General features: G+C 39.3%; 1 protein-coding gene across 4 annotated transcripts in view; it reads right to left on the minus strand.

Moving 5' to 3' along the window:
• gpr161a (G protein-coupled receptor 161a) overlaps positions 1-21,237 on the minus strand; it is a 42,623-nt gene that overhangs the window by 20,595 nt on the left and 791 nt on the right. Inside the window, exons 1-3 of one of the 4 annotated variants that reach the window (XM_051926124.1) lie at positions 18,323-18,768; positions 16,196-16,601; positions 3,413-4,143 (exon numbers count right to left, since the gene is read on the minus strand). In XM_051926124.1, the coding sequence (XP_051782084.1) occupies positions 3,413-4,143; positions 16,196-16,554 (1,090 nt within the window). In that variant the 5' untranslated portion in view covers positions 16,555-16,601; positions 18,323-18,768. Of the gene's footprint in view, positions 1-3,412; positions 4,144-16,195; positions 16,602-17,889; positions 18,031-18,322; positions 18,769-21,237 lie in introns of those variants that run through there. The other 3 variants (XM_028799739.2, XM_051926125.1, XM_051926123.1) reach the window with 3 other exon arrangements.

Consider the following 21,237-nt stretch of genomic DNA (forward strand, 5'->3'; position numbering starts at 1 on the left):
TGATTTCTTATTCTTTTGCATGTTTGTCACACAAAATGTTTCTGATCATCAAACACATTTAACCATTAGTCAAATATAACACAAGTAAACACAAAATGCAGTTTTTAAATGATGGTTTTTATTATTTAGGGAGAAAAAAAAATCCAAACCTACATGGCCCTGTGTGAAAAAGTAATTGCCCCCTGAACCTAATAACTGGTTGGGCCACCCTTAGCAGCAATAACTGCAATCAAGCGTTTGCGATAACTTGCAATGAGTCTTTTACAGCGCTCTGGAGGAATTTTGGCCCACTCATCTTTGCAAAATTGTTGTAATTCAGCTTTATTTGAGGGTTTTCTAGCATGAACCGCCTTTTTAAGGTCATGCCATAGCATCTCAATTGGATTCAGGTCAGGACTTTGACTAGGCCACTCCAAAGTCTTCATTTTGTTTTTCTTCAGCAAATCCACCTCTGAATGGCTGGTGTGTTTTGGGTCATTGTCCTGTTGCAGCACCCAAGATCGCTTCAGCTTGAGTTGACGAACAGATGGCCGGACATTCTCCTTCAGGATTTTTTGGTAGACAGTAGAATTCATGGTTCCATCTATCACAGCAAGCCTTCCAGGTCCTGAACCAGCAAAACAACCCCAGACCATCACACTACCACCACCATATTTTACTGTTGGTATGATGTTCTTTTTCTGAAATGCTGTGTTCCTTTTACGCCAGATGTAACGGGACATTTGCCTTCCAAAAAATTCAACTTTTGACTCATCAGTCCACAAGGTATTTTCCCAAAAGTCTTGGCAATCATTGAAATGTTTCTTAGCAAAATTGAGACGAGCCCTAATGTTCTTTTTGCTTAACAGTGGTTTGCGTCTTGGAAATCTGCCATGCAGGCCGTTTTTGCCCAGTCTCTTTCTTATGGTGGAGTCGTGAACACTGACCTTAATTGAGGCAACTGAGGCCTGCAGTTCTTTAGACGTTGTCCTGGGGTCTTTTGTGACCTCTCGGATGAGTCGTCTCTGCGCTCTTGGGGTAATTTTGGTCGGCCGGCCACTCCTGGGAAGGTTCACCACTGTTCCATGTTTTTGCCATTTGTGGATAATGGCTCTCACTGTGGTTCGCTGGAGTCCCAAAGCTTTAGAAATGACTTTATAACCTTTACCAGACTGATAGATCTCAGTTACTTCTGTTCTCATTTGTTCCTGAATTTCTTTGGATCTTGGCATGATGTCTATCTTTTGAGGTGCTTTTGGTCTACTTCTCTGTGTCAGGCAGCTCCTATTTAAGTGATTTCTTGATTGAAACAGGTGTGGCAGTAATCAGGCCTGGGGGTGGCTACGGAAATTGAACTCAGGTGTGATACACCACAGTTACGTTATTTTTTAACTAGGGGGCAATTACTTTTTCACACACGGCCATGTAGGTTTGGATTTTTTTTCTCCCTAAATAATAAACACCATCATTTAAAAACTGCATTTTGTGTTTACTTGTGTTATATTTGACTAATGGTTAAATGTGTTTGATGATCAGAAACATTTTGTGTGACAAACATGCAAAAGAATAAGAAATCAGGAAGGGGGCAAATAGTTTTCCACACCACTGTATATGTATATATACTGTAATTTTTTTTTTGCTGCTAAAGGAATGGTGAAATCTACTTTTTCTAATGATAGGCCTTTAATGAAACAATAGTGACAGCTTGTAATTATGAGAAGCATTTTATTTGCTTTTATGCCATATGTATTATGGATAAAAAGTTTTGTATATATTAGCATGTATTTTAAGAATTTTTTTATATTAGTATTTTATGGTCACTTAGCAATACATGTGAATTTCTCCTTGGGATTAATAAAGTATCTATCTAATAATACTACAGAATTTAATTTTGTTAATAAAAACATTAACAGTTAACACCTGTAGCCTAGTTTAATTATAAAAATGCACTTAACTATAAAAAATAAGGGTTCCATGCGTCTGGTTATGCAGAGCTTAGTGCAAAACATTTTTTAAAGGGATAAAGGGGGAAAAAAAACTCGGAAACGGCCAATCAATTAACATGAAATCGATGATCGGTATCAGCCTTAAAAAACCTGATTGTAGCATCCCTACTAGTTCCCCATTACCATGAATTGGATTAAGTAAGTTTGAGAAAGCCAATACAGTGGAACCTCGGTTTGCGAGCATAATTCGTTCTGGAAACATGCTCGCAGTCCAAAGCACTTGTATATCAAAGTGAATTTCCCCATAAGAAATAATGGAAACTCAGATGATTCGTTCCACAACCCAAAACTATTCATATAAAAATGACTAATACAAAATATAAAGTAAAAATACATAAAACAAATTAACCTGCACTTTACCTTTGAAAAGAATCATGGCTGGTGTGAGTGAGTTTCTAAACTCTTGTGGGATTCCACCCAACGGGACGACACGCGGAAGAGCGTACCAAAGCAATCGCAGTCTCCCAGCACTGTAGCAGTTCGCCGTAAAAGTGAATCCGAAAAGATCGCGAACATGCTATAAGCGCCTGCTGTCAATGGGTGATACATTATAAATGCACAGGGCACAGTACTACTTGGCCACGGCCCTGCCTGACTGCTGTGTTTGTGTATAGGAGAGAGGCAGATCCCACTACAATAAATAACCGCGCTATTGCTGTTTCAAGCTGAATAAAGCTGGTGTTGCTAAAGTACTGAGACTCAGCTTCGTGTTTTGGGGTGCAAGACGGGGACTCGCACATCACAGCACACACACACGCGCGCGTGCACACACACACACACACACACACACACACACACACACACACACACAGTCACTATGCTGTAGTAAACAGTATACGCTCGTACGGATGTTGACTATATGAGTGAGGCACGCCGACTAAGACGAAGAATAGGAGATGATTGCCCACAATCCCGCAGTGAGAGAGAGAGAAGAACCATCAGCTCAGTTGTGATCACATGACACTCAGCAGACAAAGAGTATATATACTACTCGTATTGCAAGATCTCGCTCGTTTATCAAGTCAAAATTTATTAAAAATTTTAGCTCATCTTGCAAAACACTCGTAAACCAAGTTACTCGCAAACCGAGGTTCCACTGTATGTGGTAAACAATTTTTGAAAATGAGGTCCTTCCTGAGACACTACGCAGCCTTCACTAAGGAAACCACCTGTTAATATAAGAAATGTTTATAAAATCATTACCTTAAAACAGAAAAAGATGTACATGTATATTTTCCAAATAGCCAAACTACTGTTGGTGGGTTTGTGATAATGTGCATTTGAAAATTAACACTAATGTCAAATGTGAGATGTTTTATTCTGAGCAAGCTTTTGAGATTTCTGGTCATGGATTTAACATTTCCACCATGGTAGCCGAAGAAAGCACTATGGTACAAGGTATAACAGCACAAACTGTATTAACTCACCAGTGATTCGATTGGAGATACTAAAGAGCCGTGAGGTTCTGTGGCGAGTGATGAATGACTCCCTGTAGTAGCGATCTCCAAAGCACATTCCCAACAGTTCCTTTCGTACAGTCTTGTTCCACAAGCCATAAATGAGAGGATGACACACTGCACTAGTGAATGATAGCCATGATGCCAAGGTTTCGAGTCCAGGTGACACACTTCCCTTGCCCCACAAAGCTTCCGTACTAATAACTGCCACATATGGTCCCCATGTAAGAGCAAAAGTGCCAATTACCACCAAAATAGTGATGAAGGCCTTGCATTGGTTAGCAGAGTAGACAATACCAGGAAATGAACTTTTCCGGCTGCCATTGGAGGAGGTAGATGTATTGGAGTTCTTACGACCATTCTTCTGTGAGGTTGTTTCCTCTTGAGCAATCACCACTGTTCCACAGTGGATTTTACGGGCTTTGATCCGAGCTATCCGGAAAATAAAGCCATAGCAAACCAGCATTACAAAGAAAGGCAGCAGAGCACACCAGATAATCCAAAAGGCAGTGTAGCTCACATCTTTGTACCAAGCAGCAGTACATGTCCATTTAAAGTGGTCAAATTCAAATGTGGACCATCCAAAAAGAGGAGGAAGACAACCAATAAGAGAGTGTAGCCAAATGTAGACAATGGCTACCACAACTCTGTTTCCAGTGATCTTCATTGGGTAAACCATGGGATATAGAACGGCATAGTACCTGAAGGAAACATAAGAGAAAACAGTTAATAAGAGCAAAATATAATTTTTTAGACAATGATTTTAGAAATGATATAAACCATTATACATTTTGGATAATCTAAACCTTAAATATCACAGATCATACTGTCTGGAGTCTGCATGAGTTTATATGGGATTTTTTTGGGTCTCTAGTGTCTTCCCCAAACTGTACATTGATACTGTTAGACTGAAGAGCAGCAGCAACAACAGTGTCTGTTTGTGTCTGGATAAATGCAGACTGCCTCAAATCAATTAATGTTGTTCTGAATAAAATTAATAAATTCAATAAAGTTAATAGGAATTTGCATTACAAACTAATTAATAAATTCACTTCTAATAAAGTTTATGCAATAGTGCAGGTCAGGTCAAATTAGGTTGGGCAGCATGCACTGGTACAGCGAGTTGCCACACCCACCACATGGCAAAATAGCTCGGGATCCTGGTTGGCAACCCCCTGGGCAGACACGTGGTCCAATCCCATCCTCTGGAAACGATCATCTGTCTGCCACAGCTAGATGTTATGTGGGTGTCCCCTTGGCCTGGTCCAGCCACTCGGGTCCTCAACAATGAGGATCCTGTGAGCCGGATCACCATCGGGGAATTGCGACACATGGCCGTAGTGCCGTAACTGACACTACCTCACAATACAGGTAATTGGGACTTTGTTACAGGTAATTCGGGACACTGTGAGCAACCACTCATTCGACACTAAGTCAAACAAGGATTCTCCGAAGAGAGACAGTACCAAAGGAGTCCAGTCTTCATCTAAGGTCACTGGATAGCATCCATGTCTCACAACCATATAGCAAGACAGGAAGTACCTGGAATCTAAAGACTTGGAACTTCGTCCTTTTGCATAGATATCGGGAGTGCCACATACCCAGTTCCAGTGACCTCATGACAACCCATGCTCTCCCAATCCACCTACTGACTTCATACGAAGAGTCACCAAAGACATGAATGTCAGTGCAGAGGTAAGTAAACCTCTCAACAAGGTTGATGCTCTCTCCACAGACAGACACACTGCTGATGGCTGTGCCCAAAAGTTCATTAAAGGTCTGGATCTTGGCTTTTATCCAGGACACTCACAAGCCCAGACACTCAGACTCCTCGCTCATTCTCTCACGAGCCCCGATCAGAATCGTCAGCAAAGTCAAGATCCGTGAATCTTTCTTCAGCAACAAATGCCCCACAGCCACTGGACCCCATGACATTGCCCAAAAACCATTCCTTTCAACAAAAGATACAATGAAAAGTATTTAATTGTATGGGGTTATTTTTCATTAGAGTACTGTGAGAGAAACTTAATTTTCTTTGGTATTCAAAATCAGTCATTCGACAACTTTTGCATTTTTTAATTATTAAATTACTATACCATAAGGTGCTGAGTTGTTAGCACTGCTGTCAAACAGCTTTAGGCATGGTTGATTTCTGGCCCAACTCTTTTCTCAGCAGAGTTCTTTCTATAATAATTTTTAGGTGGTTCTCCCAAATCTTAAAGACATAAACATTTGGTTCATTGGAGGTTTTCAGTTAAATGAGTATTATCGAATGAGTGTGTCTCTGGGCTTGTGAATGTGTACTATGACAGAATGACTTCCCAACCTGTCTTTAATGGACAAAATAGATTTAGAAAATAGATAAATCAGTATTACATATATAAAACAGTGTCACATCAAAAAAAACAAAATATTCAGGAACAGTACAACCTAATTCTTAACTTCCAAAAACAAAACAGAAATGGTAAAATAGGTTTGCTTATACAATAAATATTTAAAAGAGAACCATATCTAAGGACAGTAGAGAGCAACATGCCAAGCTAATATTAGTTACCAATTCCTCTAACCAATCAGGCAGTGATGGTGACTCTAAAACCATTCATCTCTGTAACTTTATTTTTCAATACAAAAATGCCAATGTTTCAGCAGTAAAACAATAAAATTTGAAAAAACTAATTTAGCATATGCTGCCCTAATTCAGGATGCTCATAAGAAATGTAATAATTTACTTCATGAGCTAGACGTACTTAGTAAACCACTAAGTTGTGTCAGATATTTGAAATATTAAAAGTGCTAGATCTCTGGAAAAGGATTAAGATTTAAGAATAATATAATTTGTAATCATTGACATTGAATAGTCTAAAATAATGCTCCACATGCTTGTGTTTGAAATTTGTCATTTTGTTAACCTTCTGGTAGTGGATCTTTCAGAGCTAGGACCAACCCTAAAGAAAAATATCAAAAGTAGTATCATATTTATGATTAGCAACCTCAAGTTGATGTGGCATGTGGGATGTGTGGGATCAGTTGATGTGGCATATATAGTTTAAGGTCCATCTGGTCTACAGCCATCTCGCTGTAGACAAGTATTGGTTTAATCTTTACTATACAGGTGTAACTTGCTGTGAAAATATGGTCCACAAATGGCCTACAAATGAGCGTTTTTCAAACCTAGAGGGCCAAACATAGAGGGAAATTCCAAATAGCTTGATATCCTGTAAAATTAGACATCAAGATGAGTCAAAGGGCATATCCTATGTGGAGGTTTTCTTGTACATGTGAGTAAGGAGACAAAAAAAACTGAAATGATTTCAATGTGTCAAGAAGTAAATCATATGAACACTAAAGAGAAGTTTTAAGCATGTGCAAGAAAGACAAAATGATTAGTCTGTGTTCAAAACCTGTTCCAGTGGGTGTAGTGTGTGTTTGAATGTATCCTGCAATAGACTGCTTTGCAGACCAGCCTTAGTTGCTGCCTTGCAAAATCATCCCTGGCCTCCATGAACCAATTCCCCCCACCATGATTAAATGGATTTAGATGTTGGATTTATAAGAAAAGGTTGTTTCTTTTAGTCTAAGTGTATACTCCAAAAAGCAACCTCATCGTAAACATCATTCCAACGCAAAGATTAATCTAGTGGCTAGTGATCATTTAAATATTGCATTTCAAAGAGAAGTTATCAATAGGTCACAAAAACACTTTAAAACTTTCAAAATTCTTTTTGTAATTTTAAATGTGCTATAGTATATAAATGCTAGTATAAAAAGCATGAGACCTTAACCCATTCATATGTTCATTTTTAATCCATTCTTCAAATTCGGGGTTCTGTTCAGGGTTGCTTGAAGCCTGGTGGCTATCTTGATAGCAGCAACACAGGGTTATCGCCTACCTGGGACACACACAAACACACACAAACACATACAGTACAGGTACACAATCCAATTTAAAGGCCAGTAAACTTAAGCATGGACGCAGGTACACGGCGATTGGACCATGAGACGTACTGCGCAGGCGCGTACAGCGCACGTCTCATAAACTGCAAGCGAAGTCATATCCACCGCGCACAAAGGAGTCACGGCCCAAAAACGAAAGAGCTCAACTGACGTGAATGAGAAATGAAGCAACAACGCGCCCATAGCTAACGACTACCGACACTGCCACACAAAAAAGAGGATTCTGCGCTGCAGCCCAGATTCAAACGGAAGAGGCTATGGAGGCCCCACAGGTCCACAAAGATAGTACAGAAGGCGCGGGAAAGTACGAAAGGCAAAGGCGTCTACACAGCATAGTGAAACCCGACATAGTACCGAAGGCGCAGGCGTCACCGCCATATTGTGAGTGGCACTACTGCGGAGTGAAGGCGCAGGTGTCACCGCCATATTGTGAGTGGCACTACTGCGGAGTGAAGTTAGGAATAATGTGCTGCTTGTGATTGTACAAACCGCTGAACGCTTTACACCAAATTCAAACACAATACAGCTCAACGATACAAACACGAGCCCACCTGGATAAGATCAATGAACGCAGGCGCCTACAACGCGCGTCTGAAACTGCGGAAGCAAAGCAGGCACGGGTTCAAAACGAACGAGCTTGACTGACGGATATACAAACACGAGCCCGCCTGGATAAAATCAATGAACGCAGGCGCCTACAATGCGCGTCTGAAATGCCGCGGGCAGAGCGGGCACGGCTCCAAAACGAACGAGCTCGACTAATGTATTTCAGGATACCCAACGCCGGGGGTAGGCGAGCAAAGCGAGCAGGGGGCGGAGCCCCCTTGTGTAAGCAGAAAAGCAGAGTACCTGAAAGAAAACCCATACAGACACAATAAGAATGTGCAAAATCCATACAGGAAGTGGGAAGGCTAGAATTTAAATATGGGAGTATAGAGCCATAAGGCAGCAGTGTTACTCACTGCCTCATGGTGCCTCTCCATGGATGACTGGTGTTTTGCAAACACCAGATATTATTGTACCAGTTCACCAAGTTAACAATACCACATATACTTTATGTCTAATGATCAACATGTTTCATAGCTTTAGCCAAGATATAGACATAGATATATAGTCCATTATGAAAAGGTTAATAGTGTACTAGCTTGTAGACACCTGGCACTATTTTTTTTAAAACATTAGCCAAGATATGGACATAAACATAGATTCCATTAGTAAAAGGTTAATACTAGGCTGTAGACACTGGCACTATTTTTTAATAGGGTTCCTAAAACCAAAATATCAAGTAATGGAAAATATGGAGTCATGAACTCCAGAGAAGTAAAAGGAATATTTTAGCAAATGGCTGTTCAACAAACTTTCTGCGTAATGACAAGATTTATTGCTTGAGACATGAAGTAGAAGTAAAAGCTTTATATGGATTCCTGGAAAACAATTCAAGGCTTTTTAAACAAACATGTAGTGTTGCAGTTGATTCATTATAAATAATCAGGCCTTCATTCCCATGACTTAGTGCAAATTGAAACGCAAACACTAGACTAAAAAAAAAAATAGTAAAAATAGGCCTTACAAGGCTATTACGAAATCTCTAGCACCAAGCTTCCACACCAGTGTGTTACTGCTAATCATAAGCTGTGGTCAGACTTTCACAGGACAAGAAATACAAGCAAGCCTTATAAAAACAGCTGTCAAGTGTATTTTGATTCTGTACTTTGGTTTAGGCAGTAAATAAGCACTTGTTATGTTTATATTCTTGAAAAAAAAAGTAGATCCGCAGTCAAGTCATCTTTAAACAACAAGCCTACAGATATCACCCGAGAAGGAAATTTGGCATGCATCCGACCCTTCAGGTGTTTAAACGCTTGTGGCCATCAAGCATCCACTGTCCGGCCAAACCCAATGCTGTCAATCATCTGCAAAACGAGCACCTCTGTATATAAGAAAATTTGGACCTAGTATTTTTTTTTGCCACATCTTACAATATTATTTTTGGCTCCCGTTTCTTGGTCTTGTTTACCACAATATACTTCATATTTTGACACACATCCATAAGCTAGCATTATCCAAAGTTACAGCCCCAGAGGACCACTTGAAGATTTTTTTTCTTCTTCCTCCACTCCACTATACAGGGATGAAGAAAAAAATAGTAGAATGCAAAAAATCAAGGTGGAACTTAATTTTCTGCCCATTATTTTAGTGATGCCACATTACAGTTTTTTAATCTCCAGGCAAACTGCTGCATGCTTATAAAGTTAGGGAAAAAATTCTCACTGAAAGTGCAATTCAGCTCCTATTTAAGAACAGGGTTTTTTGTAACTATAGAAAAGTCTGTCTTCATGAGTTTGTGTTTTCATTCAAATTAAATTAGATTAAATAGAGGAAAAAACATGACTAAAATTAGATTACATCTTCTGGCAAGTGGCATTTCTCCTGATGCAAAGTGCTGTCAACACAACATTATGGTTACACCCTACACAATGCTGGCATGATTGCTGCAGGAGATGTAAACACTTCTCTTTTCAATTTATACACAACAGACCCTCTGCCTTAACAGTGATTATGCCCCTAGCTTTGTATTGCAAAAAGAGCTATTTTTTCATTTTGCTTTTTAATTATTATTTTATTTCTTAATTTGTCTTTCCTCAGATGGAAGAAAAGAATCATACCTTTTTTGAACTTGTTGCAAATGGTAAAAAATGTGTAACTAAATAGTAGTCTGGTACATACATTGCCCTACCATCAGAACTGTTGTTGATTACAAGCCTGAGTATAAATGTCAAATTTTACATGTACAAAAGAAAAATATGATATCCTACCTGTGAATTTTGCTCAGTTGCCTTTTTGCAACAAGATAAATCTGTCCAACTGTTTCACAAAGTAGAATAATGGACTGTGATGAAATGTGAATAATTATTTGCTGTGTATATCCTATATTTCACTATCTACTGATTAGACACATAACACGATAGTGATAAAAGCATGTACTAGGAAATGGGGGAATGTTTAGGTGGTAATTGTACTTTGCTGACCATAACTCTATTATAAAATTTGCTGAGCTGCTATTCTTCTCACATGACCAACCAGAACCAGTAGAAAGAGAAAGGTTTGAGGTCAACTTGGGCTGAAGGTGTAAAAGCACAAGGTATGCCCTATGAGACTGTTGTCACAGGTAAAACATTGACTAATGGAAGATTTGAGAAGAAAGGTAAAACCTGGATGGGATCAGTCGAGCACCCTGAGGCCATTATGGGAAGGGTGTCAGCCTCTGTTCTTTAACACTCCATTAGCCCTAAAATGACACAGAGAAAACACAATGGCAAATCTACAGTACAGATTCCATCCCAGCCATTGCAGCTGGAGATCCTGCCAGAAAGACAGACTAACTCACTGGGTAACGCAGGAAGGCCTAACACATGCCCACTAGACACACCAAACCTATTGTCCAGATGCGGCCAGCCACCAGAACCACACAGGAATGGACAATGGAGACCAAGTCGCCTCTGAGGGATGCCTTTGGGAACACTGACTGGGATATGCTTTGTGAGTCACACAGACAGGACACTAAGCGCATGAGCCACTGTATCACAGACTACATCAAATTTTATGTGGATAAAACAGTCCCCACAAAGACAGTATGCTATTTTCCTAACAAAAGGCCATGGATCACAAAAGTCTTTAGATCTGAAGATAAGGATGAAATCAAGCAGGTACAGTCAGATATGAAGAAGCAGCTCAGTGAGGGGAAGCCCACTACAGAGATTAGCTTGAGCAAACGTTGCAACAAAACAACATGTAACCTGGAGTCCCAACTGTCATCAGCACCCTGCATATCCTTCCTCTACAATGACATGACACATGTGGTCTCCAGCCCCCCACCACTCCATGGACTGTTTGACTTTGCTCATCAAGTGAGGAGAGAGCTGGGAAAACTCTGCATATACTGTATAAGGCTTCAGAGCCAGATGGAATCAGCCCCAGGGTGCTGAAAACATGTGCCAGCCAGCTCTGCTGGATCATTCAGCACCTATTCTCCCTTTCCTTGAATTTGCAGAAGGTTCCCTGGCTGTTGAAAACATCTTGCATGGTCCCAGTGCCAAAGACAGGGCATTCCAGTGATCCCAAGGGCTTTAGACCAGTTGCGCTTACTTCATACATGAAGATCTTTGAGAGGCTGGTCCTGAAACAGCTACAACCCATAGCTTCAGAACATCTGGATCCTCTGCAATTTACTTATCAGACACATATAGGTGTGGAGGATTCTCATATACACATGCTCCACAGACCCTACTACCACTTGTACAAAGCTAGCATCACAGTCAGGATAATGTCCTTTGATTTTTCCAGAGCTTTTAATGCCATTCTGCCTCACTGACTAAGAAAAAATCTCAAGGCTTTGAATTGTGTTGCTCCCACTATCTCCTGGATCATGGACTATCTGACTAACAGACAGCAGTCTTTGAGGCTCAGAGACTGTGTGCCAGAAATGGTGATGTGTAATACTGGAGCATCTCAGGGAACTGTCCTGTTTACCCTCTACAACACAGACTTCCAGCACAATATCAGTGCTTGCCATCAACAGAAATTTTTGGATGACTCGTCCATCATAGGCTACATTAATAAAGGAGACGAGTCAGAGTATAGGACGGTTATGAAGGACTTTGTCTTGTTGTGCAAGGACGATGACCTTCAACTCAACAACAGAAAGACAAAACAGGTGGTAGTGGACTTCTGGTGTATCAGGAAGCCTCTGAGACCAGACAGCATTCAGAGGGAGGACATGGACGTGGTGCAGAGCTACAAGTGCCTGGCGTTTCAGATGAACAACAAACTGGACTAATGTGACAACACAGTGGCACTGTACACGAATGACCAGAGCAGAATTTACTTGCTAAGGAGACTCTGGTCTTTTGATGTGTGCAGCAAGATGCTGGAAATGTTCTACCAGTCCATAATAGCAAGTGTGGTGTTCTACCCTGCAGTCTCCTGGGGAAAAAACTTGAGCTCAAAAAAAGCACAATGCCTGAACAAACTTCTCAGGAAGGCTTGCTCCATCACAGGGTGAACCCTGGACATATTGAGTGCTGTTCTGGAAAAGAATATCATGGCAAAATTGAACGACATCATGAAAAAATCCCCTCCATAAGGAGCTCTCTTAGTGCACTTTTAGCCACAGGCTCATTCTACCACAGTTGTGCTAAGAAGAGCTTCTGAGGGTCTTTTCTGCCTACTGCCATCAGGTAGTTCAATGCTTCCACCCTATGCACTTGTTAAGTTTATTTTCATTTACTTATTGATTAATTGATTGGCTGTATTATATCTGTCATGTAAGTCTATATTCTTGCTTTTATGTTTCTGCTACTGTGTACATCTAAATTTCCCCATGGGATTAATAAAGTTTATCTAATCTAACCTAAAACATTGTATACGCTCCCTTGCTTGATTTCTATACACTCTGTTTACTATCTCTGAGTAAGAAAATTACAAATAACACGTGTAGCCAAAACTAGATTGGTCATTCTGTGATCAATACCAGTCAGATATATAATAGCCTGACACCTAACAAAGTGACAACAAAAAAAGGAGTTAAATTGCAGATATTGTAAGTGAAGTGAGGTCCTTCTGTGTCAACACCATGGCAAAACACCATATATGTTTAACACTTTGTATGTTGTGGAGCATAAAATGCAGGCATTCAAAGGTACCACAAAAATGTGTGTAAGGGATTTAGCTGAAGATGAGATAAAATGTGCTGTGAACTACAGAGCATTTTTAGAGGACCTGGAAATGGAGCTTTATGCATGCCGTTAGTCATCTTTCTGCTGCTCTCACCTAATGACACATACTGCTGCTAAAATGCATGGTTATCTGTACTCTACTGTGACAAGCCTACATGGTGTTAACATCAGGTTTGCTTTCTCTACTGCCATCACTATAATACAGGAACTGAATAATCATAAAGGAATATCCCTTCAGGCATTATAGTCGAAGGCTAAATCTGAGAGGACCCTGTTGGGTAGGAATTCCAGCTGCCTAGGGCAGGCATCATGTTTCTATAACGACCAAAGCCCGAAATTGGAGTTTTACCGGGAACGGCTAATCAAGTGGGTAGGAGGAAGCAGCAAGGCAAGGAGCTTGGCTATCTAAGCCTAAGAAGTCAGCCGGATGTCTGCTGTTTGTGGGGTGGCCACCCAGAAGAAAGGAGACAGTGAGGTGAATCCCTGAGAAGATGCAAGGGTTTTGCTATATGGCCCAGTGGTTCTTTGGGTGCTCCCGTTGGTGAGTCAGACTCGTTCTTAAATTCCTCAGGATAGCAAGAAAGCAGCCATATCCACCTGCTGTCTGTTTATTTTCCACATCATATAATGAGAACTGGAAAACAGGATTCTTCATCATTGTGCCCTGACTGTGCTGAATCATTCTCTTCCTGATTGTTGTTTCTTTTTTGTGTGTGTATCAGACCAGGGATTAAGTGTTAAGCACAGAGGAGGGGGGAGAGGTGTCAAGGCCTGAATGGTTTTAATGCTGGTATATCTATTGGACATTGTCCTCTTCCCTCTCGAGTGGTAAAGTGTAGCAATTGCACCCCCCAAGGTGATTGTTACACTATAGCCATTAGATACTGTATTCTTAATTTCAAAGCAGTCTCCACTTAGATGCACATTCTACTTATCTCTCATTTCTTGCAATAGGATGTCAGTTTGGAACATTAATATAGCACCTAAGCTACTGTATCATTTACACTTACATATTCATGTGCACTCTGGCCAAAACAAATCTAGATGTAAGAAAGGTAGCACTCATTTATACCTACTGAATGATGAGGCATATATTAAAGCTTACTATAAGTCCATGCTAGTAGCTAGGCAATATGAAGTTTGAACTAATGGCACTTCTGTGCACCTAAAAGCGATTTCTGGAGCTCTGCACTTGTTTAGAAAGAACAGGTCATTCTGAGACAGATACATATGGTGCAAGGTCACAAATGTAACCCAGATAATCAAATAACTCAAATTGGTGAGTATTTCAAGAATTCAAACTATGAAAAATACAAAAAGATAATGTCCTTTAACCCTATCTAAATTGTTTGGTTCCATCAGAATACCATTGCTTGGACTTTAAAATGCTTTAAGAGGGTATGATTTTTAAATGGTCATGAGGGAAAGAAAACAGTGCAAAATTGGCTGAACACCCAGTCAAAACAAATTTGTCCAAAATCATACAGAAAATGCAAGACACTGGGATACATATAGGGAAAGGAGGGCTATGTAACAAAACAATGTACTTTCTGTATTGCTGTCGTGTTCCAACTAATAATAAATAAATATAATACAGATGATGTTCAATTTACCCTTGCACATTCAGTCTATTTTGTGTTTGTGTGCACACTATAAGTAGTTATTAATAAAATACTTTATATGATTGAGTAATTCAATCTCAGAATTGCCCATTTGGTCTGAATCTTACATTGACATTTCTTGGGATGTTGCCATGTTATAAACATCATGTTTCCAGTAATAAATTGTGTGAAAACTTCAACATTAATCAGGTGTCAGGCACAATATACTGAAGCACCATTTTAATGTATCTATCTATCTATCTATCTATCTATCTATCTATCTAATATTGTTTATTTATATAGGAACATAAAAAGTATTTATCAAACAAGACAGATCATTCAGTCCATCAAGTACTTTTGATTAGTTAATACTAAGCTGTGCCACTACATCTTTCGGGTACTTTTTAAAAGTTGTCAAGGTTCCTATTTCAAAATAATGATATAGTATTTGTTTCTTATTTTCCACAACCCTTTGTCTACAAAAGTGCTGCTTAGCTTCTGTCTTAAATTAACCTTCCCATTTACATTTGTGTGGAAATTTAAATCCACTTTAACAGCCGCTACTGAATGTATGATGGCAATGGCCTGACTGCTTTGGTTATTAACCATTGTATTGGAAGGAGAGGTGAAAGTGGGAACTACAAACCAGTACACCTCCCAGATGATGTTTCATTACCTGACTGAGATACCTTTCCATGAGGTCCTCAGATGGGGAGGCAATCTAAAGGAGCAGGGATTCCCCAGGCTCCTAGTAGTTATCAACTCTATTCAGCTGTAATGGGTCAGGTTTCTGCAGAGGCTCTTGGGAAGTGTAGCGCTTGTAGGAGTCTCTGTGGGAGTAAAGGTGACTTGAAGTATTTCCTGGAAAGCTAAAGTAGCAAAGGAGATACCTCGGGACTAACCTTATAAGGGCCTCCACATCCTCAGTCTGACAAACTTGGAGTCGGAGGAAAAGCAGGGGCAAGGGCTCACTTGGCAATGAAAAGGAGGAGGCCAGTATATTTAAGGAGAAAAAAGTTCTGAGATAGGAAGAAGTGTTTTAGTAATATTCTGGTATACAGCCTGGATGAGTACAGGATGGCTCAGAGTGACATAGACTTTGTTTTTCCATTTGTATTACTTGTACTCTTGACCTTCACCTTTCCTGCATATATTGAATTATTTAATAAAATACATTTCCTAACCCTCACCTGGACTATAATGTTATCTTTCTGGGGTATTCAGTCCAATGCAGAACACCCCATTGTGTCACATGATGTTTAAAGGAAACTTTCTGGGCACAACATGAGGAACAGTATTTCACGGAGCTGCAGACTTCTTTGGCCATTCTTATTTATGTATTACTTTCAATTAAAAAAAAATAAAAATAGGAAAAAAAATATTAATTTTTGGTCTTTCTGTTAAAACATACTGGCACTAAGAAAATGGTCTAACACAAACATTTAGTTAATTAATTGACTCACCTATCAATTGCAATGGTACCAAGGGTCAGCATGCTTGCAGAGCTGATGAGCAAATATAACAAAGCGGTGAAGTTGCACCAGACCACACCAAATAACCACTCACGGCACACTGAGCTGGCGATGACAAACGGCAGCACCAACAGTGACAAGAGAAGGTTGGAAAGAGTCAAGCTGAAGACAAACTTATTGCTGGGGGTCAGAAGGTAAGACTTCTTGTACAGGGTCACAACAATTACCAGATTGCCCAGGCATATAAGAAGAGCAATGACAATGATAAGGATTGATTCTGCCACAATGACGGCACCCTCCTCCCCAGAGGTGACATTTCCTGGGGATGGTCCATTGCTGCTGGCATTCATTGTGAAAATGTAGTGCTGAGTAAAGGGGGGTACATGTCTGAGAACAGCTGAAAAACAAGAGAAAATAAAACAGGCCCTTAATACACTTCTCAGTGACATACGTAAAGTGTACATATTTTACCAATTACATTATGGAGAGAGGTTTCTAATTTCGTTGTTTTCATTCATTTTACACCATATTCCCTCTACTAAGACTGAGTTCAACACACATTTTCAAATGTTAGTTTGGTGACACTACAGTATTCACAATTCGATAACTGATAAATCAAGTGTCATTTTTTTCTATAAAATATGTCTTTGTCAAAGGTGGAAAAGTTGCCATTACAAAACACACAGTAGAAAGTGCAAATAAAAAAAGTATATCAAAGAACACATATGGATGTCTTGCAAATATGTCAACCACAAAGGCAAAGGCTTTACAAACACACAATACTTGTATGTGGGTTGGGGTCTGATCAGACAAATCATAAAGGATACATACTGAACAGTATGCCACCTTTGCAACTAATGGAAGTAAGTCAGCAATGATGACTTAGGTTAAGTTCTACTCTGTTGGGCCTAAGAAATAGATGATAAAGCCTTAATTTGAAGATCAAAGCCATACCACAACTTGATTCAAATTGCTGAACATATGTAAACAACAGTGGTGGAAATGCACATTTTCAGAATGGCCAAAACTTTAACAATAATTTGTTTACAAAGAAAATTTCACTACAAATGCAATTTCCACTGTATGTTGTTATTTTCTGCAGATGCTTCCATAATGAATTGGATTTCTTCTTTCGCACACAGCTAATGGAATTTCAGTTATCCATCAAATGAAAATATTTATTTCAATTAATGCTTGTTGCTAACTTCCTTTGTGCTCACATACAAACCTTTGTTCAAAATACTGATAATTTCAGAAAAAAAAACTGCTGAGCACTCAGGAAGGATACACAGTACATTAACAACCGAAACACTCAATCACTTAATTGTCATGTTTTTCATAGACACCGTTAGGCAGATGGCGAATGCTGGGATAATTCCGAGTTAAAAGCCTTAAGTGTGTTCTATTTTTAGTGGGTCGCTTTATTATCGGTGCAATCAGTGGTCCATAAAAATGCATTTAGGATTTGAATAATTAAAGCAGTAATCCTGGCTATCAAGGCACTCCCTCGCAATTAAAAACTGACTTTTAAGGTTAAATTGATATTTTTATTTATTTTTATTCTAATAATGGTACAATGTTATTCTACACCAGTTACACTTTTAGCGCAATTTCTAACAAAAGACTTGATCACGGTGGTCTAAACACCATCCGCTCATGTCAAACTACTGGATTTAAACTCGTACCTCGAAAACATATCTGAAACTGGCGAGAGTCGCTTAGCTCCGGTCATTGTACCATTCCAGAGATCGATGAAGGAGACCTGAGCAGAGACCGTCCGAGAACAATGTGATCAATACATCTGAATGCACGTGCAAACGTGAAACACTACGATGCATCGTATTAGCCGGCTTACTATTTTCCACTATAACTGACAGACTATATCATCAAAAATCAGCGTGTATATATTATACATTTTTGTACATAAACTGATGCTTTCTGACTTTGTATTCTTCGCTTTGATTAGTTTACTTCAACAAGCCATTCCAATTAAATTCCAGTACAAATCACAGTGCGGTATTGTCACGGCCATTGAGTGAGAGTGGATGCAGACGTGTACACATTTCACAGCCTCGACTAAAACACCGATAAACCCCCCACGTCCGTTTAAAAATGTACCTCAAATCGTCAGATCTCTAGGCATTTCTTTGTCTGTGCGATCGGGGGACCCACATTTCTTGTTCAACTCAAAAGTTTCCTCACCTCCTTTGCCTGCACACTCCGACGCTTTTCTGTGCGTTTCATGTCTAAAATACAGTCGCCACCTAAGAAAGAAACACGGCAAGAAAAGACGGACCCGCAGCCGTCTTGAGATTCCTTTGTCCCGCAATTCCAATTTTTTCCCTTCTATCGTGTCCGCAATGGCGCCCGCCTCGCCGAAACTTTTTTTTCCCTTTCCTTTCTTTCTCCCAGCTCGCTAGCTCTCCCTCCCCGGCGGCTTCCGAGAGCTCTCCAGCACATTGATGCATGTGGGTGGTCCGGCGAGCCTCAGCAGAAGTGAGAGAGCTTTAGAGACACCTTCGGCAACCAAGCCGCCTTCTGAAAGAGCTTCACTTGAGTATACCTGGCGAAACGATTCAATTAGTCCGTTCGATCTACTTTTGGTACAGCTGCAACTGGAGAATTACAAATATGTTATTTGCTAACAATTGTTCAGTATTAATGTGCAATTTAAGAAAACCAATTGTTAAACAATCCCTGACCTGTAATTTGATATTTATGTCCTTTTTAATTTTTTTACATTTTTTCCTGGAAATTAGCAACCCAATAAACAAGGCATGAATCAGCCTTAGAGGAGAAGGCAGCAAATCGCACGAAATATATTTTCGAAGCATATATATCTTATACAATTTTATAAGCCCTTGCCACATCTTTAATTTATATATTGTGTAATATTTGTGAACACTGAGAAACTAGGGTGTTGTACCGTGTTAGCCATTATGAATGTAGAGAAAAGCCAAGCAAAATGACACCTTTTATTGGCTAACTAAAAAGATTACAATATGCAAGCTTTCGAGGCAACTCAGGCCCCTTCTTCAGGCAAGATGTAATACAGAAACTGGAGTTCCCTATGTTTATATACACACTCTAGGACAAGAAACAACATTGGTAAATATTTAAATGAGAAATTTTAAATGTAAAAAATTAATAGATTCATTCAGGCTAGGGTTAATTTAACAGGAGAGAAAAGAACAATGTATTGTCAAGATCTCTGGATAAGATAACTGTCCAACAAAGTCTTTTGAAGTTTGTATTGAGTTTTTTCAAAACAATGTGGGTCTGTAGACAGGTTGTTTGTCATTCTGAGAGATGTTAACAATCCTCATATCTGGCCATAAAACTCTTTTGTCTTTATTCAATCCATGTTGTAAAGTATTAAATTTTAGCATGAGTTTAACTTCTCATTCTGTTCTCTCTTGCTGTGTTTTGAAGTTGCCCATAAGCACTGTGACTTTAAAGTCCTTCTCACAGTGTCCATGGCTGTTGAAGTGGGCCGCCACAGGAACATCTGTGTTGCCATATTTAATGTGGAACCTGTGTAAATTCATTCTCTGGCGGAGTGTTTGTCCAGTTTCTCCCACATAGAGTGCAGTGTCAGGACATTTCATGCAGAGAATTAGGTAAACTACATTAGATGATCTGCAGGAAAATGATCCCTTTATGTGATGTTCAAGTCGGCAGTGTGGTATAACTATACGGTCTGTATGGCAATTGTATGTTGTATGGCAACACAGATGTTCCTGTGGCTTTGTTGGACAGTTATCTTATCCAGAGATCTTGACAATACATTGTTCTTTTCTCTCCTGTTAAATTAACCCTAGCCTGAATGAATCTATTAATTTTTTACATTTAAAATTTCTTATTTAAATATTTACCAATGTTGTTTCTTGTCCTAGAGTGTGTACTGTATATAAACATAGGGAACTCCAGTTTCTGTATTACATCTTGCCTGAAGAAGGGGCCTGAGTTGCCTCGAAAGCTTGCATATTGTAATCTTTTTAGTTAGCCAATAAAAGGTGTCATTTTGCTTGGCTTTTCTGAACACTGAGAAGAAAATGTATAATTTTCCTAATACGATGACTTAGAATACTAAAGTGTTAAACTTAACAGTTCTTAACTTACTGGGTAAACAATTATATTGTTTAAAAGCCAATCACATTGACCCAAACGATTTTCAAGTCTTACATTCTTGAGGCTGTGGAAAGAAAATACACAGAAAAATGTATGGGTGCAACTTCTGGATTTTGCAAGCCTCATTATAATTACTGCAACATTCTCATATCTGGTTAATTCAAGATGGGGGTACTGATAGCTAACCTGGCAGTATGCTGTGCAAAGCAGGAACCAGAGAAACCAGTCTATGGCAGGGCTCACTAATACATTAACACTAATGCACAAAGAGGGCCAATTTAATGTCCCAAATATATTAACATTCACATGTTTGGAATATGGGTGGGAACTGGTATGTTTGTTTATTTACTTTAAATATGATATGATAAAGGCATATGTTATGCACTTTTTATGTCTTTATTGTACTATTTACTTCCCATGAATAAAAGCATGTTTATAATATATTTTCACAATGTATAGGTGCTGTTACTTTTCATCTAAAGCAACATACAAGCATGAAACACAAATACCTTTACAGTTTTGTAGCTACACTCTTAAAAACAATGGTTCTGTAATAGTATTTTACTGGGTTGTGTGATTAACAACAACATGAGCCCTTTAAAAGCATGAAACCATTGGTATTTCATAAATCTGTTATCATCTTTTGATGTCTATTTTAGGAACTTGTTATGGATATAAATAAATAAATCTTCTTCCTAGATCTTCATCTGGATGGTTCTTTTGGGAACTAAAAATTGTTCCTGCTATGAATAACCACTCTGACACCTTTATTTTTAATAGTTTAAGTTACTTGCTCAGAGTTACACTGTGAGTCGGTGGTTGGAATGGGCCTAGCTGCTTTGCAGACTACAGTCAAATGATCTAACCATTAAACCACACTATCTAATGCCCACACTGCGTGA

Source organism: Erpetoichthys calabaricus, chromosome 4, assembly GCF_900747795.2.
Source record: "Erpetoichthys calabaricus chromosome 4, fErpCal1.3, whole genome shotgun sequence".
NCBI classification, from domain to species: Eukaryota; Metazoa; Chordata; class Cladistia; order Polypteriformes; family Polypteridae; genus Erpetoichthys; species Erpetoichthys calabaricus.